This window comes from Leopardus geoffroyi, chromosome B4 (genome assembly GCF_018350155.1).
Source record: "Leopardus geoffroyi isolate Oge1 chromosome B4, O.geoffroyi_Oge1_pat1.0, whole genome shotgun sequence".
Lineage (NCBI taxonomy): Eukaryota > Metazoa > Chordata > Mammalia > Carnivora > Felidae > Leopardus > Leopardus geoffroyi.
The window spans coordinates 56,611,935-56,636,920 of record NC_059341.1 but is presented as its reverse complement, the minus strand read 5'-3'; the positions used below and the strand labels follow the sequence as shown (position 1 = coordinate 56,636,920).

Below are 24,986 nucleotides of genomic sequence, written 5' to 3'. Positions count from 1 at the left end.
ATCTTAATCCTTCCTTCATTTTCCATTCACCTTTCTAAGCTGATTTTCTTTTTTAAGTTTTAAGATTTTCAAAGGACATATTTTTGGTTTACTGCACCACCTACTGGACACTTTTCTAATAGAGTATTTAACAGATTGGTATACCAGATTTCCTTGCAAACCATTAAACGTATGAAACCTTTAGAAGATTTGACTGAAAATAATAATAACTACAGTGTACCCCATGAGTTCTACACGTACACCAAAAACAAACAAAAAAAGTAGAGACAAATGTAATGCACAGAGTATAATTAAACTTACCCAAGGAAATCAAAGTCAATAGTGGAGTATTTGGCTTGAATCAAAGCCCACAATCCCCAAAAGAAATGAGAAGCCTAAAAAGGAGGAAAGAAAAATCAAGAATTATGGTAATACATTTCTTAATAAAACAACTGTCAAATAATTAATGTTCTTTTTCTTCAACTCCATGCTGAATACAATCTTGATGCTCTGTCTAAAAAACAGCAAATACTGAGCATACAGTTATCTGGATGACTACCTATGTCCACACCAAAAGACATTATAATATGTTTATAACCTGTTAAGAAAATAAAGCCCAATTCCTGTAACTGCTTTGTGGAAACAGAGTTCAGCACCAGTACTAATAGATGTTGGTTAATTATTTTTAATGATTAAAACTGCCAACAGGCTTTTCCTATAAAATACAGGATTATCAAAGGACTTTGGCTTTTTGACATAAAAATATAAACAAAAGGGAAAATCCAAATCTCAAAAATGAAAAATATATTTAAATATGAAAAATGTTCTAGACATGCCAAACATCTCAAAACAATTTTTATTGGCCCAACAATTTTCTATAACCAACCATGACATACTGTAACATAATTTTACCTACGCCAGACAAAAATGCGTCTTAAGACTTCAAGAGAAAAACAGATGACTGTACGAGCTATAAAATAACTGCTATGTGTGTGCTTTACAATCTATTTCCAGTTAAACAAGAAAATATCTTAAGATTTGAATATTAGCTAATAAAACCTCACTTCCCAAGAAATAGCCTATTCTAACTAGAAATATAGCTAGAAAAAAAGTCTTGAAGAGTTTTATTTCAACTAAATTCCTTATAGTAACAACAAAAGGTATCTCAGAAAAAAAAATTCCTCAACAGCTGTGATCTTGGTATTAAAATAATCGAACAAACCAATTGGGTAGGTAAAGCAACACAATGAATGAGGAAGGATTCTTAATTTGAATTGTGAATTGGGGGGTTTCAAGTCCAGGTTCTGTCACTAACTCTTTTTGCAACAACCTTCAGTAAGTCACAAATTTTTAGTGTCAGAATTATCACTTAAAAGATAAGAAACTATTAGCCATTCTGTATTCCACACAGGATTGTTTTAAAGATTAATGGAGGGGGCATCTAGTGTGTAGGTGGTTCAGTATATTGAGTGTCCAATTCTTGATTTAGGCTCAGGTCATGATCCTAGGGTCATGGGATCCACACTGAGTGTGGAACCTGCTTAAGATTCACTCTGGAAGTCGCCTGCATGGCTCAGTTGGTTAAGTGTCTGACTTTGGCTCAGGTCATCATCTCGTGGTTCAAGCCCTGCATTGGGCTCTCTGTTGTCAGCACAGAGCCCACTTCAGATCCTCTGTCTCCCTTTCTCTCTGCCCCTCCCCTGCTTGTGCTCACACTCTTTATCTCTCAAAAATGAACATTTAATAAAAAAAGATTCTTTCCCTCTGCCCCTCTACCCCCTACTCGGGGGCCTTGAAGGAAGGAAGGGAATTATATATATTGTGGGAAATAATCTTACTGACCCAATCAAAGGAGGGACACGGAGACTCGGAGCACAGTGAAGCAAGACTTTAATCAACATTCTTGCAAGAGCAGGTGTCTGACAGACAAGCACACTCGGAGCAGTCACAGCAGACAATTTATCTCCTAGTGTGCAAGTTCCTCCTCTGGATCCTCACTGGCTGAGTACTACAGTGATTATAGCCTTACCCCATCACCTATGCCCATCTAAGGCAAAAAGTAGTCTAATTGGAATAATGTACATTTCCTGAGGTGATGCACAGACTTTTTCAGTCCCTCTGTTGTTCTTTGGTTCACGCTCACTGCAAAACCTGTAAAAATAAGCCTGCGAAACGGAGAAGGGGAAGAATGGGGAAGTGAAGTTTCCAAGGGTTTGGCACTCATTATGGGGGGATAGGGGTTTCATATACATGTCCAATAGGTTGTAAACCTACTATTAACTAGACAGCACAGCTTTTATTTGGTATTTCTGAAAAAGAATCATCTCCCTTACTTCATACACACACACACACACACACACACACACAGATATCTATGAAACTTTTAACCTCTAAAGATCTCTTTAAAGTATGTTGTTGTAATAATATCCATTTAAAAAATATTATCACACTTTGCTTTTAACTTCCTCAAAAAATCACTAGCAGGATATATAACTTCCCATCAAATACAGATATAGAAAAGAATAAATATTGTAGTAAAGAGTAAACAGCTAAAGTCACATGCACATGAAGTCTAATGGTTAATTACACAAAATTTAAGAAAAGCTGAGCTCTGGAGTCAAATTGCAAACATTATTACCTATATGACTTTGAGCAATTAACCTCTCTGTACCTTTGTCTCCTCACCTGTAAAATGCAGGTGTGATATGATTTATAATGAGAAATAAATATTTGGTTTTTATCCACTGTCTCTGGCTCACAGTTCCCCAAATCCTTGGAATTTTCTAAGCATAACAGCAATGGGAACATCTTTTTGTTATAATATTTGGTCTTTTATCATAAGTTCCTGAAATAGCTCCAGAACAATAAACGTAAAAGGAGTATCTTGTTATTCAAAACAAGTCCCTTTCAACCACACCTGAGTTTTGGAAAGCACCTCTAGATGAGAATTGGTTGCCAGGGAAACCAATCAGATGATTAGAGGGGTGGGCATCTCACAACCTCCAGGGAGGGGAAAGGGGAGAGAGACCGGAGTTCAGTTTTCAATGCCCAATGTTTTAATCAATCTTGCCTATGTAATGAAGGCTCCATATAACCCAAAAGGAGAGGGTTCAGAGAGCTTCCAGGCCTGGTGAACCAGAATATATCCACATGCTGGAGGGTGGTATACACTATCCTCCTCGAGAACAGAAGTTCCTATGCTCAGGACCCTTCTAGACCTTGCCCTATGTACCTCTTCATCTGACTGTTCTTCTGTATCTTTTATAACAAACTGGTAAACGTATGTAAATGCTTCTCTGAGTTCTAAGTGCCACTCTCGCAAATTAACCGCACCCAAAGTGGGAATTTTGGAAACCTCCGATTTATAGCCAGTGGGTAAGAATCACAGGTAACAAATGAGACCTGCAACTGACACCTGAAAGAGGGAACAGTGGAGTGAAGTGTCGTGAGACTGAACCCTTAACCTATGGGATCTAACACCTATGGAATTGCAGGACACTGCTGAGAATTGGAGAACTACTTAGTGATGTAGAAAAAACACACATCGGAGCCGAGTATATATATCTGGTATATAACAAACATTCAATAAAATGCTAATTACTATAATTATATAAAATTAGAATGATAAAAATATAAAAACTTTCAAAAATGGTTTTCTGAGGTGCCTAGTTGGCTCAGTGGGTTAAGCATCTGACTTCAGCTCAGGTCATGAGCTCACAGTTTGTGGGTTAGAGCCCTACATCTGGCTCTGTGCTGACTGACAGCTCAGAGCATAGAGCCTGCTTCAGATTCGGTGTCTCCCTGCTCTCTGCCCCTCCCCAACTTGTGCTCTTGTGCGTGTGTGCATGCACACTCTCTATCAAAAATAAACATTAAAAAATAAAATAAAATATTATAAAATAAAAAATAAAATAAAAATAACATAACAAAAATGGTCCTCTTTCTACCTGAGGAAGTCCCACATATTGAGAAATGAATTATGAGATGAGATGTGCTTCCTTCTTTTTAAAGTCTAAAACAGTGGTTGTCAACCCAGGGGAGGTGTCTGAGACTCAAAACTATTTCCTATATGGCACAAAAACAGACACTCAGATCAATATAGGAGAATAGAGAACCCAGAAATGGACCCACAGACATATGGCCAACTAATCTTTGGCAAAGCAAGAAACAATATCCAATGAAATACAGTCTCTTCAGCAAGTGGTGCTGGGAAAACTAGACAGAAACACGCAGAAGAATGAACCTGAACCACTTTCTTACACCATACACAAAAATAAACCCAAAATGGATCAAAGACCTAAATGTAAGACAGGAAGCCATCAAAATCCTCAAGGATAAAGCAGGCAAAAACCTCTTTGACCCTGGCTGCAGCAACTTCTTACTCAACACATCTCCAGAAGCAAGGGAAATAAAAGCAAGAATGAACTATCAGGACCTCAACAAAATGTAAATCTTCTGCACAGCAAAGGAAACAATCAGCAAAACTAAAAGGCAACCAACAGAATGGCAGAAGATGTTTGCAAATGACATACCAGAAAAAGGGTTAGTATCCAAAATCTATGAAGAACTTATCAAACACCCAAAAAACAAATAATCCAGTGAAGAAATGGGCAAAAAACACAAATAGACACTTCTCCAAAGAAGACATCCAGATGGCCAACTGACACATGAAAAAATGCTCCACATCACTCATCATCAGGGAAATACATACCAAAACCACGATGAGATACCATCTTACACCTGTCAGAATGGCTAACATTAACAACTCAGGCAACAACAGATGTTGACAAGGATGCTGAGAAAGAGGATCTCTTCTGCATTGCTGGTAGCAACGCAAGCTGGTGCAGCCACTCTGGAAAACAGTGTGGAGGTTCCTCAAAAAATTAAAAATAGAACTACCCTAGGACCCAGCAATTGCACTACTAGGTATTTATCCAAGGGATACAGGTATGCTGTTTCGAAGGGGGACATGCACCCAATGTTTGTAGCAGCACTATCAACAATAGCCAAAGTATGGAAAAAGCCTGAATGTCCATCATTGGATGAGTGGATAAAGAAATGGTGTGTATACATACATACACATATATATATATATACTATATGTATATATGCATATACATATACTATATGTATATATGTACATATGTATGTACATGTACTATATGTATATATATACTATATGTATATACGTGTATATATACGTATACACACACACACACATACACACACATACACACACACACACACACACACACACACACACACACACACACAAGGAGTATTACTCAGCAATCAAAAAGAATGAAATCTTGGGGCCCCTGGGTGGCTCAGTCGGTTAAGCAGCCGACTTCGGCTCAGGTCATGATCTCGCGGTCCGTGAGTTCAAGCCCCGCGCCAGGCTCTGTGCTGACAGCTCAGAGCCTGGAGCCTGCTTCAGATTCTGTGTCTCCCTCTCTCTCTGACCCTCCCTCGTTCATGCTCTGTCTCTCCCTGTCTCAAAAATAAATAAAACGTTAAAAAAAAAAAAAAAAGACTGAAATCTTGCCATTTGCAACTATGTGGATGGAACTAGAGGGTATTATGCCAAGCCAAATTAGTCAGAAAAAGACAAATATCTTATGACTTCACTCATATGAGGCCTTTAAGACACAGATGAACAAAAGGGAAGGGAAACAAAAAAAATATAAAAACGGGGGGGAGGGGATAAAACATAAAATATTCTTAAATATGGAGGGCGCCTGGGTGGCTCAGTTGGTTGAGCGTCGAACTTCGGCTCAGGTCATGATCTCACAGTCTGTGGGTTCGAGCCCCACGTCGGGCTCTGTGCTGACAGCTCAGAGCCTGGAGCCTGCTTCCGATCCTGTGTCTCCCCCTCTCTCTGCCCCTCCCCCACTCTCACTTTGTCTCACTCTGTCTCTCAAAAATAAATAATGTAAAAAAAATTTTTTTTAAATATGGAGAACAAACAGAGGGTTACTGGAGGGGTTGTGGGAGAGGGGTTGGGCTAAATGGGTAAGGGGCATTAAATCACTGTTGCACTATAGGATATCTAATTTGGATGTAAATTAAAAAAAAATAAAATGTAAAAAATTAAATAAAAATAAATACTAAAAAAATTAAAGCAAGCTCCAAACTCTGAGCTGTCAGAACAGAGCCCAACATGGGGCTTGAACTCACGAACCATGAGACCATGACCTGAGCCAAAGCTGGATGCTTAACTGACTAAGCCACCCAAGGCACCCCAACGGTGTATTTTTCTTTAACTTTCTTACATGAGTGTTGAATTTTTCAGTAAGGGAAAAAATTATTTGGTTTTGTTTCAGTGCTGTGTCTTCAAATACTGATGATAGCAGTATTAAAGCCCTTACTCTCTTGCTATTAAAAAAAAAAAAAAAGGATCAAGTATATTTTGGTTCTATTTTTGTTTTAATAAAACATTGGATTTAAAAAATATATATTTCTTGTAATACTATTAATATGCTACTTGCCTTCTTGAATATGTTAACATCTGCAATGATGGTTTAAAAGCAATGGTGGGTAAAGCTACTAGTACCTTACAATATGTCAAGGCAGTGTCACCAAACACACACTCACATCACCACTACACACAGTAAAAGACTAGTCTTGTCTGTGTGAAGAATGTCCTTTAAGAAGCCATTAAATTATTAATTTTATTAAATCTCTACCCTTGAGTACACGTTCTAATATTCTGTGAGATGGTGTAGGAAAGTACACATAAAGCAGTCTGCTATACACCCAAAAGAGGAAGGTTGTTTCAAGGAAAAACATTTATGACTGAGTTGTGAGCTGAACTTGCACATTTTTAATGGAACATCATGTTTACTTGAAAGAACAACTGACATTCGAACCACTTATTAGACTTGGGCATTTGGCAGATATTTCTCAGATATAAAAAAGAGCACTTGTCATTTCAATGAAAATAATTGACAGTATTTGTTGCCAATGATAGTCTTCAAGTATTCAACCTAAAATTAGAACTTTGGAAAATTTGTATTTGATTCTGTGAGCCTACCAGCTTCTCAATACAGTATTTAAAACTTTTCTGATGACACTGATTGTGATATCAGCAAATGTGATATTTTTATATCATATAATGAGATGTATTAACATCTGTAAGATCTATACAACTCAATGAATCAATATTTCCCAAATAATACTGAATGGTGTTAAAATTACAAAATCATGCACTGCCAAAAGAGCCATTCAAAGTGCAAAGTAAATCAATGGATTATAATATAATAGAATACGAAAAATTAATTGATGTTTTCTGACTGCACATTGCAACTAACCTTTAAGAAATAACCACCTGTTGAGTTCTGGTGATGTATCAAAGAGAAAATCCACAATTATCTGAAAAGGCAATGTACTCATTTCTTCCAACACGTGTGTGACACAGAACTTTCTTTGTATACTTTAACCAAGCCAATATATTGCAACAGATGAAATGCAGAAGTAGATATAAGAATCTAACTTTTGAGGCGCCTGGGTGGCTCAGCTGGTTAAGCATCCGACTTCGGCTCAGGTCATGATCTCGTGGTTTGTGAGTTTGAGCCCCGCCATCGGCCCCGTGTCAGGCTCTGTGCTGACAGCTTGGAGCCTAGAGCCTGCTTCAGATTGTGTCTCCCTCTCTCTCTGCCCCACTCCTGCTCATGCTCTGTCTCTCTCTGTCTCAAAAATAAATAAAACATTAAAAAAAAATTAAAAAAAAAAAAAAAGAATTAACTTTTATTAAGCCAGACATTACAAGGATTTGCAAAAGTGTGAAATAATGCCATTCTTCTCACTAAATTGCTTTTTTGTTTTGGAAAAATAGTTATTTTCCATTCAAAATGATGTTTATGTTAACAAGTTTATTATTTTTTACTTAATATTTTAAATTTGTTTTAATTTTCAGTATGACAAATACTGATAATTAACTGAAATAAACAAAAGCTCATAGATGTCTTCAAAAAAATCTTGAGGGATGTCTGGGTGGCTCAGTTGGTTGAGTGTCCAACTCTTGATTTGGGTTCAGGTCATGATCTCAGGGTCATGAGATCAAGCCCCATGTCTGGCTGTGGGCTGAGCATGAAGCCTGCTTGGGATTCTCTTTCTCCCTCTCTCTCTCTGCCCCTCCCCTACTTGCACTCTCTCAAAATAAATAAACATTCAAAAAAAAATATTGGGGCGCCTGGGTGGCTCAGTCAGTTAAGTATCTGACTCTTGATTTCAGCTTAGGTCATAACCTCATTGTTTGTGAGTTCAATCCCTGCATCAGGCTCTGTGCTTGACAGCACAGAGTCTGCTTGGGATTCTCTGTCTTCCCCCTCTCCCTGCCCCTCTGCCCCTACTCTGCTTGCATGCTCTTTAAAAAAAAAAAAAATCGGGGGGCGGGGGTCCTGGATGGCTCAAGTTGGTTAAGTGTCTGACTTCATGATTTCGTGGTTTGTGAGTTTAAGCCCTGCATCAGGCTCTGTGGTGACGGTTCGGAGCCTGGAGCCTGCTTTGGATTCTCAGTCTCCCTCTCTCCCTGCTCCTCCCCTGCTTGCACTCACGCACGCGTGCTCTCTCAAAAATGAAATAAAAAACATTAAAAAAAAAAAAATCTTGGAAGTGTAAAAAGAAAATCCTGAGATGAAAAAGTTTGAGAACCACTAGTTTAAATCACCTAGCCATATTTAAAGTGATATAAAAATCATCTGTAATCTCTTATCAGGCCAGTTCTGTGAGTAGAAAAGACTGCAATCGGGAAATTCTACACCTAAAAATAACATCAAACCAGCTCTTCCCGCCATTTCAAGCAACGTTCATTCATATACTAGTATAAAATAACTAAACAGTTCTACATTAGAGATGCACTACACACAAACTTCACAAAAATCCCACTTTTTGACAGGCAATACCTTTTATAGGATGAAAAATGAAAAATTTATATACATTAGACTCTTAAATGGATGAAACAGAAATGCAGGAAAACAGCCCATTCATCATTTCCCCAAAATATCAAAGAAAATACTTAAGTCCTAATAAAATAATGTAATATTCTATGTGATTTACTTATACTCTTATTATTTCTTTCAAATTTGGAAGTTATAGATATGTAAGTCTATTAAAGGGCATTTTAACTTCTAGGCTATTGTTCTGTATAGAAGTTGTTTGTATGACCTGTCATGCATTTCTGACAGCCGCACAAACACAATCGGGGGGGCTCAGTTGGCTTATTCTGCATCTGGCCTCAGGATCAGAACTGACGCTTCTGTTCCTGACAACAAGAAGGATTAACAAGCCTCACCTTCCTCCTTGAGCCAGACCAGGATGGATCTGGGAGGGATGAGGAATATGCAGAAGCCCAGGCTCCTAAGATTGTGAGATACGATAAGAGAAACAGAAAACAGTATAGCTCCGGACTGCACTGAGGCAAACTTAATGACTAACCATAAGTCACACAAGGGTAATATATATTGCCCTGGCGGGAATAGCTTGTTTGAAGTCCCACCTGAGGGGAGGATGCTCTGCCCACAACCCTCTATCAGGACTCCAACTGGGCTATTCACCACGGGGCTTCCCTAGCAAGAAGGTTGGATGTTATAAGTACCTGACTTGGTGTACTAACCCTTCTTTGTTCTTCTCTATACTTCTCTCCTTCCTTGTGTTTACTATAATTGTTTAATTCCTTATATTCTCTTCCCCTTATAATTAATAAAGTCTCCCTCCACAAAGCCAGAAGCGCATCTAGTGTGAATTCATATTACTGAGAACAGGTACCCATCTCTGTGGCAAAGAACAATTCAAGGCTTTATAAGACAAACAAGTAACTAAAATGAATCCTCAAACTGGTTTCTGAAAAAACCTAAAAACTGGTTTCCTAAAACTAACATGTTCTTAGAAATAATCCAAAGTCTGCAAACAATGTGTCTAACAATTAAAAAACCCATATGTATACTCTATTTGATTTTATAATACAAATGCCTACTTTTGTTTACCATCTCAGTATTAGTTAATTACAATAAACAATCAGCAACATATGAAGTCTTTAATATTTACAAGTCTACTCACACCCTCAGCAGTAAATATTTAACCAGCCATTCATTAAAAAAATCTATATCCTAATCTTACTCAAACCTCTTTTCTCCACTTATCAAATCAGCTTTATAATGTATGTATATGCTGTCTTCATGACAAGTGATCAAGGAAGGAAGGGTCTCAGAGGAGGAAACAGTATATAAGACACGTCTATAAGGAACAAAAAGAATTTGCCAGAGGATGCAGGGAAAAGGGCACTCTAGGGAGGAAGAAATAACTTATACAAAAGCATATAGGCTTCAAACATGGAATGTACAGAAAACAAGATGACTCTGCTAAAGCAGAAGTGGAGGTGGGAAAGAAGACAGAATTTACAGACTGCTATCATTTGGATTCACCCTGTAGGTCACGGGGAACCATAAAAATGGAAGAGACATACTTATATTCATGAATTAGATCTAGTTATAAAAAAGATTAACTTTTTAAATGTACAGGATGAAATATAGACAGGAGAAACTTGGAGGCAAAGAGACCAGTAGAAGTTGACATAGGTGAGAAATTAACGGCTTAATCAAATGTCACATAATTAAGGAGATATGGCTGGAATTGAGAGAATTTTAGGAACTAAGAGTAACAGAACTTGGAAATAGAAAAAATTGATAATAAAGAAGAGGAACACATGACATAAAAGAAAATTACTTTTTTCCTGATTCCAGAATACAGCAACTACATGGATGATATTTAATTAAATCAAGACAGAACAAAGAATAAATAATGGAACAGAGGACAGGATGCATGAAATAAAATTCAAATTTGGACATACTGTGGTCAATTACTAATGGTATCCTGGATGGTGGCAAATACTGATCTTGAGATCAACAAAGGAAAAAAAAAATCAACTTGGGATCATTAATAGGAAGTACAATAAAGTCACAGGACTAGGGGCACCTGGGTGGCTCAATCGGTTAAGAGTCTGACTTCGGCTCAGGTCATGATCTCCCGGTCCATGAGTTCGAGCCCCAAGTTGGGCTCTGTGCTGACAGCTCAGAGCCTGGAGCCTGCTTCGGATTCTGTCTCCCTCTCTCTTTGCCCTCCACTGGTCGTGCTCGGTCTCTCTCAAAAATAAACATTTAAAAAAAAAAAGTAATGGGATTAAATCACCCAATGGAAGTATTTAAAGTGAAAGGAGCTGGGAGAACCCAAAATCAGGACAATAGGAAACACCAGTATTGTAAGAGGACTGGGAGAAGAGGAAGAAAAGGAGGAGCCAGGGAAAGAGACTGAGTAGGAAAATACAAAAGAGAACCAAGGAAGAATGGTTATCACAAAAATTAATAAAGAAAAAATTCTAAAAATCAATGGTAAATACTGTCAAATGATTTTGGCAGAACAAATAAGATAAACACTGAAAGTTCAAACTGTATTTAGTAATTATGTCATTATTGGTAACCCTGCCATGAATTATTTTTTATTTTTAGAATAGTGAGGGGAGAAGACAGATTGCAGTGGCCTGAGGAGTGCATGAAAGATAATAAAGAAAAAAGACAGAGGGTTTGCTTTTGTTTCCCCCTACCTTCCCAATTATTTATTCATTCCAACACTTGAGATTGCGACAGACGTTTACTTAATTACTGTGGGGTGAAATTAAGAGTTGGTAAAAGAATTATGTAAACTGGGCTAGCTTAAAAAAAGAAAAAAAACTGCAAAAAAAAAATCTTGAAAAAGAAAGGCATACAGGGACACCTGGGTGGCTCAATCAGTTAAGTGTCCGACTCTTGATTTCAGATCAGGTCATGAACTAATGGTTCATGGATCGAGCCCCCATATCAGGCTCTGCACTGACATCAGGGAGCCTGCTTGGGATTCTCTACCCCTTCCCTGCGTGTGCATACATGCTAAGTAAATAAATATTAAAAAAGAAAATAATAAAATAATTCTTTAAAAAATGAAAAGAAAGGCATATACATCAAATCTCAGGAGAATTAATAATCTCAAGTAAGAGGGGCTGTGAAGCCAAATGTGAGCATTCATCTAAATTCTGCTATATTCTTTCTATTCTAAAGCTAGCAAGAGAGGTCCTGATGCAAGAAAGTAACCCACCTCTGGAGAGAGTTGTCAAGAACAGCACATAAAAGAGGACCGCAGCACAATTTAAATAAAAAGAGAAATTCAAACCAAAATTGGCTTCATACCTGGTTCTCAATGGTTTCTTAATGAGGAAAAATCGGAAATTGGTAACAGACTCTCAGAGAATAAACTGTAATGTATATGAAAACTAAAGATTATGTATATTAAGGACATGCTAAATAAGGAATACTATTAAAAAGGTATCGAAGTTTTATGTCTCATTAACCATCCTTCTGTTTTTTCTTGAAGTTTTTATTTTGAGAGAGAGCACATGCACATGAGCAGGGTAGGGGCAGAGAGAGAGAGGGAAAGAGAAAATCCCAACCTGTGCTAACAGCACAGAGCCCGATGTGTGGCTTAAACCGTGAGATCGATCATGACCTGAGCTGAAATCAAGAGTCAGACGCTTGGGGCGCCTGGGTGGCGCAGTCGGTTGAGTGTCCGACTTCGGCCAGGTCACGATCTCGCGGTCCGTGAGTTCGAGCCCCGCGTCGGGCTCTGGGCTGATGGCTCAGAGCCTGGAGCCTGTTTCCGATTCTGTGTCTCCCTCTCTCTCTGCCCCTCCCCCGTTCATGCTCTGTCTCTCTCTGTCCCCAAAATAAATAAACGTTGAAAAAAAAAATTAAAAAAAAAAAAAAAAAAAAAAAAAAGAGTCAGACGCTTAACCAACTGAACCACACAGGTGTCCCTCATCAACCATCCTTTATTCTTTTTCTGTAAGACCTTCTACTGATCATGACATTTCATGAATGTTTGCTGTACATTTCATATATTCTTTTTTCTTCTTATTCAGGTTAAATTGTGGTGCCTGGGTGGCTCAGCTCATTAAGTATCTGAAGTCGGCTCAGGTTATGATCTCACAGTTCTTGAGTTTGAGACCAGCATCAGGCTCCATACTGACTGTGCAAAGCCTCTTTGGGATTTTCTCCCCCTGCCCCCCTGCCTTTTCTCGTTTGTGCTCGCTCTCTCTCAAAATAAATAAATAAACTTAAAAAAATAAAATAAAATCAGGTTGTTTGTTTAATCAGGTTAAGTAAGTTTCCCTCCAATTCTAATTTGCTATGAATTTTAAACAGGGATCCATGTTAAATGTTATCTAAAAAGTATTTTGTACTATTATTTGCCCTTCCAAATTGTAAGTACTTTGAAGCAATGCACTGTTGTATTCTTCTTTTAATCCTCCAATCTACATGACCTAGAGTAGTAAGTACTAGGTATCTTATTAATGGGTATTATAAACAACTTGATAATCAAACCAGAAGTAGTTATTTTTCAATACCATGATATATATACAACCGCAGTATCCAAAGCTATTAAATTTTTATCATCAAAAGTTTACAAAAGAACCCAAGTTAGCTAATAGTAAACAGTGTTTTTGTTTGACTAATCAATAAGCTACGTGGACTTTCTGTGGAAATTAATGAACTCCATGCCTTAGGAATAATTTACGTAAATAGGTACATGAAAAAATATAAATTATAGCGACAATAATATTCCTCATATTAATATAGACAGTGGCTAAACAGAACTATGTAGGTAAATTTTGAAGTTTATTAAGTAACGTCATGAGAAAGAAAACCCTACATTCTCTACTTTAAGATCATGCTTAAATAAAATAAATGGGAACAGCAGGCATCCTAGGACCAGCTGGAGAGCAGGCCATTAATTTAGCCAACAGTTCACTGAAAATAGATATCAGAACAGAAGATGAGTCAAGTTTCAGCACACCCTCTTATTTCAGATGTATTCTGAATGGCTCTGGGAAAATGCTGCTCTTAAAACAATGGAAAAAGTACACCCATGAGCCATCAACAGGGTTTATTTGTAAAGACAACATAGCAAATATTCCCCATGTGAATTGTACCAAATTGTATTAAAACTAAGAAGAAACAGCTAAAATAACTTCAACCTAGTATTCAATTTAATTGTGTAACACCTTAGCTGAAAGCTCATTCTAATTCATCACACCACTCTCAAAAGATAATTGAACTCTTTTTTAAAAAATAAATGCACTCAAGAGTACAGAAAAGTGGGTCTTAAAAATAATAATAAAGCATTAACACATCAAAGAAGCTGGAAATAACTAACTGCTTATCAAAAGAAGACCAAGACAAAATACTAGGTAAGTTATGAAAACATAATTCTATTCCTTCCAATCTACTTTTATCATCTTAACAGTAAGATGTGATGATTAAATGTACTGTGGAGGGACACCTGGATGGCTCAGTCGGTTAAGCGTCTGACTTCAGCTCAAGTCATGATCTCACTGTTCATGAGTTCAAGCCCAGTGTCAGGCTCTGTGCTAACAGCTCAGAGCCTGGAGCCTGCTTTGGATTCTGTGTCCTCTCTCTCTTCTCCTTCCTCGTTCGTCTCTCTCTCAAAAATAAACAAACATTAAAAAAAAATTTAAATGTACTGTGGAAAGCCTCGTTTCCCATAAATCTTTCCTTGATTATGTTTTTTGTAACATAAAGAGAATAGATAGAATATAAAAAACTGCTTCACAATCCTAACTCTAGCTAGAATCCATTCATCATGTAATTACTGAGCACTTACCATGTGGGTAAGGCACTGTTATTTTAGAGGTTAAGAATAAAATAATGAATAAAACAAAATCTCTGTCCTCAAAAGCTCCTTAATATGGGAGTTGTAAAAAAAATCATGTTTTGTCCTAATTTTGAACAAAAATACACAAAAGATGATGAAAATTAAAAAGCTTTTTAGGGGCATGTGGGTGGTTAAGTCGGTTGAGCATCCGACTTCAGCTCACGTCATCTGACGGTTCCGTCAGTTCGAGCCTCACATCGGGCTCACTGCTGTCAGTGCAGAGCCCACTTCAGATCCTCTGCTACCTCTCTGTCCCTCTTCCCCTGCTCCCTCTCTTTTGAAAATGAATAAACATTTTTTTTAAAAAGCTGTTTAAATTATATTAAGAATCTTTCATTGTTTATATTTAAACTTACCAATGCAAACTGATTGACCTGAATGAAGAGTATTTCAACCTCCTTTTCAGTGACTTCAGTCCCAAAGCCTTTATACTCTTTGTAAGCTTCAAGGTAAGAACGCAGCCACTGGCCCTGTAGTTGTCTGTCTGGATAGAGACTATAGTCTACATCACTCACACCTGAAATGGAAAAAAGGAACACTAAAACTTTTAAAAACACGGTATCTCGTATATACTTGAATAATTCCTAAAGTAATCCTAAAATATCTAGATGTTAATAGCATTTATTAAAATAAACCAAAAAATCTAACGTGCTGAAACTTGAATCCTAATGTATGACCTGTTTCATTATCATAATCAATTCTCGTTGCTTCAATTTCTCCTCAAAGTGTGAAGCTTGAACCATCCATATCAGAAGCCCCAAATCTTCATCCTAACAAGCACCTCAGGAGATTCTTAAGCACACTAATATTTAGAGCATTTCCTAGAACTCCAGCTCTAAAAACATTTTTTACCATTACTCACAGGGTAAGAAATACATTTTACATTGAAAGTTTATACATTCTCCTGGTACTAAGTTCCACAAAACAATATTTACCCTAACTACTCCTTCCAACTCGGATACCTTCTATGTCTTTTCTTTTCCGCTGCTTGTTTTAAAATAATCACCCACCAAATCTGGTTTTAAGATGTGCTATTTGAAAAAGAGTAACCTAGGGGCACCTGGATGGCTCAGTCAGTTAAGCATCCAACTTCAGCTCAGGTTATGACCTCGTGGTTTGTGAGTTCAAACCCCACATCAAGCTCTGTGCTGATGGCTCAGAGCCTGGAGTCTGCTTCGGATTCTGTGTCTCCCTCTCTCTCAGCCCCTCCCCTGCTTGTGCTCTCTCTCAAAAATAAATAAACATTGGGGCGCCTGGGTGGCGCAGTCGGTTAAGCGTCCGACTTCAGCCAGGTCACGATCTCGCGGTCCGTGAGTTCGAGCCCCGCGTCAGGCTCTGGGCTGATGGCTCAGAGCCTGGAGCCTCTTTCCGATTCTGTGTCTCCCTCTCTCTCTGCCCCTCCCCCCGTTCATGCTCTGTCTCTCTCTGTCCCAAAAATAAATAAACGTTGAAAAAAAAAAAAAATTAAATAAATAAATAAATAAATAAACATTAAAAAAAATTTTTTTTAATAAAAAAAGAAAAAAAAAATAGTAACCTAGAAAATAAAGTTTATACTATTTTGTCTACCCCTCAGTGTTCTTCATGAGTTGGTCCAAACTTCACTTCTCTGGTCTTGTAAGTCCTATATGCTCCTCCATGAGTTTTATATCCTACCAACATGTACACTCACCTTGAAGTTTTATTCCTCCTTCCTGCAGTGCTTTCCTTTCTCTTCTATCTGCACATCTCAAATTCTACCTAACTTGCAAACTTCAGCTCAATTTTTTCCTACACAAAATCATATTAGGATCACCAGAGCTTCCTCTTTTATATCTACAGCAGTGATGACCCATTATACTAAGATGAATATGGTGATATCTCATTATATGCACAGCTGCTTTCCCTTTTAATATGTATAGCACATGTGTGGGGATATAGGATGTATATGAAAGGTCTGGTGTAGGGAAATAACTGAAAACACATAAATTAAAACCCTCTCCAACTTCTTCCCAGTTTGCTAAGTATATGTAAATATAAGAATGCATGAATGGTAACAAATACAAATTCAGCAATGAAAAGTTCCTACTAGGCATAAATCATCCAAGAGAATTTTCTAATCTTTAGTTTTAGAGCATTTCATGTTTCTAAATATAGTCATAAAATGTATTTTTAAATTAATTCCTTTTAACATAAAAAAACCTAAAACTTTTATACTTGACAGTGATAAAAGATTAATTTTCAGGGGTAAAATGACAAGGCTTTCCATTATTCATAGCCAAAGACAAAATAAAAAACAAATTATTTAGCTTCTTAGTTGTCCAACATTCCAAAGCTCAAGTACAAAATGGAAACAACAAACGCTTTTAAAGGATTAGGAAAAAAAATGCAAATCTAAGTTCTCTGTATTTTACTGTGACCTTTGGTGAGTTACTTTTTCCATGTGTAAACTGGAATATAACCTAAGTTATATTGTTGTGGAGGGAAAAAATGAGATTTATGAAACACTCTGCATTATGTCAGGTCTTAATGTTAACCACAATGATTATTTATTATTTTCCTTAAAGGATTAGGAAAGAGTCATCTCCTCTTTCTTCTAGTAATAAAGAAAAAACTCAGTAAAGGGTTAAAAAATGTTGTTCCTACTCCCAGGTGAATTTCCCTAAAGATAACAAACAAAAACAACTCTAAAAGTATCATTTCAGTTAAGCCTCTGACTCTCGATTTCAACTCAGGTCATGATCTCACAGTCTTGAGATCTAGCCCCACACACTGGGCTCCACACTGAGCATGGAGCCTGCTTGGGATTCTCTCTCCCCCTCTTTTCTCTCTGCCCCCTCAAAATAAATAAATAAACATTAAAAAAAAAAAAAAACTTTTTTAAGTATCACTTCAAAGTTATACATGTTGCTCCATTAGTTAAGCCCTGGATTTTACCTGCAAATTCATTGAAATGATTTCCGATATCATATGCCAGGTAGTTGTATCCAGAATATTCATAATCAATGAACTGTACATCACCTATGTGAGACACAAAAAAAAAGACATAAGAAATCATATACAAGATCAGAAAATCCCTATGCTATTTGTAATTAAATAGCTTCCAAAATTTTGTCTCATTGTATGTGCTTGGTTACATGCACTTGTGAGACAATACAGGGTAAGGCTGTGAATTTTATGGCAATGAGCTTTACAAAATTCAAATTACATATCGTCAACAGCTTGTGAACATTAATGTCCACTTTATTAAAGGAAAGTCAAAGTATAATTCTCCAAATTCAAACAAAAGCAAAATATGTCTTTCACCACAAGGGGGCATCGGATACTTAAAAACTCAAATTTAATTAAAAAATAAATACTATCTTTGGAAATTGTTAATAACCTGTGCAATTTTAACAAATCATGATACTCCAAAAGTGAACGGACAAGCCACTTTACATATACAAATCAAATATAAACTTTAATAGACTTGAATTCTGTGAACCCTGCAGTTCTGCTATAATATTTGGTCAATTTAACGATATTCCTAATTTAAGAAATTAGTTGCTATAAACTCATAATTTCTAGGAATGCTACATAACTAAAATTTACAATAGAATACCTGAGCAGCATTAAGTTGGTTGTTTTATCTTTTAAAAAGAACAAAGGAATAGTTGTGTGTGAACTTTTTTTAATTTCAGAGATTTTTATATAAGCTAAATTCCTATTCTAAATTAATGCTAAATATATATGTGTATTTCATTACATTTCTCCCAAGATAAAAGGCAAAGTCTACCTGTCCAGGGGAAATACTCCTGCTCAGGAACTTTCATTTTTGAGTACTAAGTATAATAGAGGGTTTGTCTCAAAGATACAGGTCTTTTTAAAAGAGAGACGAGAAAAAGTTTTTGAAAGAGAAAAAGAGCTAAAGAAATTTAAAAAAAAAAAAATCAAAATGGGTCACTGTCGACACCAGGCATCACAAACTCAAAGGCTTAAGGAGCCATACAGTTAAAATGGATACACGCACAGAGATGGTTGTAAGAATAGTTTCTAAGAGGCTTATATTGAGAAAATGCATAGCATATGCCTTAGTTACACTGTCTTTTAAACATCAAACTGAGGTAACAAAACAAACTCCTGGTCCACACACTCTGGAATTTCCCAAATAAAAGAGCTTTGAATGATACTATCTTGATATGGATATGTATGTTTAATTTAGGGGTATATATTGATCATATTCAAACTCAGAAAAAGAATTACATGACACAAAAATATCATGGCAAATGGCATATTTTACAGAAAAGCAAAAAAAAATGTCTAATGTAGCAGCATTTAATATATTAATCCTAAGCTTGTATAAGTACTAGTTAGGTCTAGAGTAAATTAAGTGAGCATCATCAGAATATCAAAGCCCAGTTAATTAAAATCTATATGCATACTGATGAAATAAATATAAGGTTCTAAAATGTTGGTGACTACAATGAATCACTGCTTTGAACCACCACAAGTATTATAATCTTGAATTCAAAAAACTATCCCACAGAAAGTCTTAAAGTTAATCAAATCACTTTACTAAATTGCAGAATGGGGAGGGAGAACATGTTTTAAAGTTTGTTCTGGGTAACACTGGTAATAAGAGGGTGAATTCCACCATCACAATAAAATACTCTGCAGCCATGAAAAAAAATTTTAATTTTCAAAAATTATTTGATGACCAGGAGAATTACATGAAATGTTACATGAAAAAAAGATACAAAATAGTAAACACAGTGATTCAAATTATTAAACTATGCCTAGAGATAGGGAAAGAACATATAATGCACAGGAGAAAAAAAGATGAATGGAAATTAACCAAAACAGTATGTTTCAACTGGTTTCATTACAGGTGATAGACAAGTGACCTTTTTCCCTTGTATTTTAAATTCTTTACATTAAACATTACTTTTAGGAGGAAAAAAACCCGATAGTTTAAAAAGATTAAGATGAATTCTCTAAATAAAACTGTCAATAGATGAAGAGACTAAACCCAATGATTTTGGATATACCTATCCACCCAGCCTTTAAGAAATCAGGTTTCAAGAAGATTCGACAAGTTGCACAACTGAGCCAACCAAACAGTTTTATACATATTTTTTTAATTGCAGCTGTTGATTGCTTTAACTCTTTAGACACAAATTCTTGTAGAGCTCATATTAACTCTTACATGCCAATAAAAATACACAGCCCAGTCCTGAAGCTTACTTTTGCCACATAAACAAAAGCTTCAATTTCAATTTTCAAAATTATATTTAGAATTTGGCAAATATAGTTAAAATGGCAGGTAAAAATCCCTGCTTACAAATACAATTTAAATAAGACATAGATCATTTTAACAAAAGTTAAAATCTGTTTCAGTATGAAAATTTTAGCAATGACTGTTTGTAGTAGCATTAATTCATTAAAACTAGCCTTTATTTTTAAATGCAATGTTGAGTTTATAAATAATGAAATTTAAAAAATAAGAAAATGAAGCTAACAAGATACAGATGAGGCTGTTACCAGGCTCCGTGCATGTGAACAAGTGATGCGATAAACCTCCAGTCAGTGCGTTTAAGAAGCACGGGGTGCGCCGCCACATGGCAGCAACAATGGCATACCTAATCTGTAGCAGATGAAGAAAATTTGGCAAACTCACATTTTACAACACACAAAGCTTAAAAGGAAAAAAAATTTTTTTTAAAAATCTGCATTAACTATTCTTTTTTCAAACTATTGCAAACAAAGTGGAACTCAACCTTAAATTTAATATTCTGCAACAAAATAAAATTAAAGAGGCCTACTTCACTTATTTTGGGTGCCAGAAAAATCAAATTACTAGGAAATGCTTTCCTAACAACAGAAAATATACTGAACTTTTTTCTTATATAAATTTAATTTCTGATTTCTAAAATTACCAATTATTTAGAGAAACATCCACATCACTATTAATAATTAATAGTTCACAGGGCATGACTATCTTGTTAATTCTTTAAGACACGAATTTGTAATTGGAGTTTCAAGGGTAGGGAAAAAAATGAGACTACTCCCTCAAAGTTTTTATAAAATCTTATGTGTATGTTCATTTTCTGAAGGCAATCTCAATCTTCCAGATTCTAAAAGGGATCCCTGACCTCTAAAAAAATAAAGCAGCACTGCTTCAAGGCCTAAGACCATGTATCATTGATCTTTATATAATAAGGCACACTGCACGTAATGGGTAAAACATAAGATTAATGAATAAAATTATAACCTGGATTTTCAAAAACTATTTCTTTTTATGACTTTATTTTTTGTATGGCTTGAGAGTAATAAAATCCATACATTACTGGGTTTAACTGTTCAAATCTCAGTATGGCTGTTTTCAGCCAAATTTTAAAGTCCTTTGAAATCAAAAAATTTAGTTCATTAACTAAAGCTATATAATTCACATGCTACATTTGTTTGGATACCTTTATTTTGCTAAGGGGAAAGGGATAAAAATAAAAAGCAAAATAACCAATATGAGAACCTGAAAATCTTTTCAACTCACTCTACTTGCTCTGCAGTGTTAGGTAAGGCAGAAAGAGAACAAAGAGAAAAATAACCATGATTTCCTACTGTTAGCAAAATGCTTCTTCTCTTTTACAGAAAAAGGGAATATTCTGCTCTGAGAAACTTTCCCTTCATCCCTCACTCTGGCGTCCAGTAGTACCTGTGTACACCTTCACCATGGCGCTCATCATTCTGAATGTAAATATCTGTTTCATGATCTGACTCCTCCACTACATGGCATATGGCTTCCTGGAAGGACAATAGGTCCCTTCATCTTTCATCACGCAATCCACAGAGCAATCTCTAGCACACAGTAAGTATTCAAATGCTTATAAACAAAGGTTTGGCAGAGAATGCTGAGACAGAACGATTAACATACGTTTAAATGGGAGATGGGGGAGAAGCAATAAGCATGAAACACTAAGAACGAACGAAGCATGGCATTTCTGACATTCTTATCCAAGTATATGATTGAACATACAGTGGGAATGAATGTATGAGTAAAGAAAAACACACTTATCTAGTAATTATTTTAGGCAGCTCTTCCTTAATAGTTCAGGCTTTTACAGTGCATTTAAGCTTTTTACTGATTTAAGGATATTTTATGCTAAATAGTAATCCAGAATACAAGTTAAAACAAGGTTAACACTATCTTTCATTAAAAACTCCACCCTGGAAAATACAGGTTACCAAATACAAAAATAAATTTGTATTTACTTAAATTTTAAAATAAAACCAACAACAACAAAACTCTATGTCATTAAAATACCAATGAAACAACCAAACCACAGTATCTTTCACAAATAATAATACACTGGGTAAGATTTAGAGTCAATCAAGTGACTGAGAATGGTGCCTCATCCATTTTCTCTTTACATTGTGTAAAACTCTAAAGAAAAACCTGGTTTACACCATAATTCCCAGGAAAAGATTCCTTTTTCTTCCATTCATTTGTATTTCTTTAAACAGCTGTAAATCAGCTTCCTGTATTTCACAGAGAAATAATCAATGATTGCCATCACTGAAATTTAAAGTTCTATATTAGATCTTTATATGAGCTTTTATGAAGAAATGGGGGAGAATAAATGAAACAGCCACCAATAAACAGAGCATCAGACATGAGAAAACATACTGAAAAGCTTTAGCAATTACTTCTAAAATAGCAGTTAAAGAGCTGAAATTAAAATATTAGAATTAAAGTTGGTTAGTCAATAAGCAATATTACAACTTGTTCTACTTCATATAAATTTTTTTTTAATTAATGATTAATATAAAATACAACTGGTAAGTCTTAGTTCTGGAACAAGAACCACTGCTATTGGGTTTTCTTATCATGTAATAAATTTTATCATCATTAAGTATTCTTTCCTTACCTTTTTAAGATGTCATTTCACTGAAGGCAAGGAATGGGCCGCTGTTTACCAACCACCTAATTCCTGGCACTGCCTAACATTTCAAAAATCTTGATAGTTACCATCAACTTCAGAAAGGAAGCTCACTCTTCTCCCATGTTCCTGAGTCCTGTCAACTGACATGGTGAGAACAGGTAGAGGCAGTGTTTCTTCCTGTGATGCCTACTATCTCCTGTTAACATTCACAGGTACAAAAAGCCTATGAACTGCAGGGTGCTCATCATCCTGTGTGTGTATAAATATGTACTTATGTATACATACACACATACATATATACATTTTTAAACTTTACTCAAGTTACAGTTAAGACAAAATCTGTAAGCTGCACCTAAAGACAAAGTGAATTGTCATCTCACATCTATGAGCCATAATTACCCTATTTACAAGACACAACCACTAGCTTACAGTAACCACTCTTTTTCAGAATCAAATACATTTTGTAAAATGCATCCTATAAACATAATAAAGGGGTTGGCAAACTACATATGCTCAGGCCAAATGCAACCCACTGTCTGGTTTTGTAAATAGTTTTACTGGAACACAGTCACACACATTTATTGATGTATTATCTATGGCTCTGTTAGAGCTACACTGCAAAGGAGACTATCTGGTACACAAAGCCTGAAATGTACTATCTACACCTTACAGAAAAAGTTTGCCAACCCCTATTATAACAGCAATAGCTGGGAGCTGCTAGGTACCTACTCCAATGCTATACACTTGTATGCATGATCTAAAATCTTTCCAGGAAACATATGAAGTAGATGTTAGAAATAAGTTAGGAATAAGGCAAATTAAATTTCTAGGCTATCAGAAGTATAACACTGCCTGGAAACCCATTTAACATGCAGATTCTTAAGCCCAACTACAGAAATTCTTGTTCAATTAGTCTTAGATGAGACTCAGAAATATCCATTTTTCCCAAGTACCCTGGGTGATTCTGGTGCAGATAGTTAAGTTCAAATATAAACAGTTCATAAAGAGATAAAATGGGGACACCTGGCTAGCTAAATCAGTACAGCATGCAATTCTAGATCTCGGGATTGTAAATTAGAGCCCCATTTTGGACACAAAAATTACTTAACAATAAATTTTTAAAAGAGAGAGAGAGAGAGATAAAACAATGTGTCTAATACCACCTACTTCTGTATGTGACTGAGCAGGGGTGTGAACCTAAGTGTGCTTGGTTCCAACATCTATACCCTTCCCAACTTCTCTTAGTTGTAACTAAGCTTTAACACATCTACTTTTAAGAGTTACTTAGGGGCGCCTGGGTGGCTCATCGGGTTAAGTGTCCGACTCTTGATTTGCGCTGAGGTCATTATCTCACAGTTCATGAGTTCCAAGCCCTCATCGGGCTCTGTACTGACAACGCAGAGCTTGCTTGAGATTCTCTCTCTGCTCCTTCTTCCCTCTCTCTCTCAAAATAAATTAACTTAAAAAAAATTACTTAGAAATGTTTAATCCAGTGACAATATACAAAATCTAAAGTATTATGGTGAAAAAATACATGTGGAAACTTCAAGATGATCCAGTATCAATTCATGAAGTTTAATAACTAAAATCTGCACTTCTGAGAAATTAAAGGTCTGAAACATACTAGAGATACTAAGCTTGATGATGTCAAAGCCAGTCCCTTGGCTTTCATCTTATTATGTTTACATATTTATATCTCATAAGTGGGTACAAAACACTTAAGTCCTGAGCTCAAATCACATGAATGACTTAAAAAGTGGTAACAAATTAAACACACCTATGATAGGATATGCAGCTTAATCACTTATTCTATGTAGAAATTATTTTAATCTCAAAAGACTCCACACTTGGGCTTTTAGATACCATAACAAGGTAACTAGTTAAGATAAAGAACTTTTGCCGTCCCTATTTCTAATTTTAATTATCCTCCTTAAGACTGCGGCTGTAAAAATTAATGCTAGTTTGTTTGCTAATTACATTTACTAAATGTATAGAATTTTACAATTTTTTAAGCACGAGGCATGGTAGGTATCTCCTCCTTATAACTAAAGGTAAATATGTCATACAGTTATATTACTTCAAAACCATTAGCTCCTAATTTGAAACAGATAACAATACAAAGAACAAACCTCATGCCACACTTTCATGACCTTTAGATTCTACTGAACAACATTCCAACCCTATTTGCTTAATACTATGTATCAACTAATCACATAGCAATTGACTTTTTTTTTTTTAATGGATGCCATAAAGTCCAAACTTGCCTTCCTAACAGACACTGTTAAAACCACTGGTAAGGAAAAATAACAGAACATATCCATAACTAACACACAAAATATAACCACAAAGACA

At 35.9% G+C, this 24,986-nt stretch overlaps 1 protein-coding gene across 1 annotated transcript in view; it reads right to left on the bottom strand.

Moving 5' to 3' along the window:
• The window catches only part of ETNK1 (ethanolamine kinase 1), a 67,422-nt gene that overhangs the window by 5,777 nt on the left and 36,659 nt on the right, over window positions 1-24,986 (bottom strand). The window contains exons 5-7 of the mRNA XM_045463530.1: window positions 17,653-17,736; window positions 15,093-15,253; window positions 301-374 (exon numbers count right to left, since the gene is read on the bottom strand). Of these exons, the coding sequence (XP_045319486.1) occupies window positions 301-374; window positions 15,093-15,253; window positions 17,653-17,736 (319 nt within the window). The remainder of the gene's footprint in view (window positions 1-300; window positions 375-15,092; window positions 15,254-17,652; window positions 17,737-24,986) is intronic.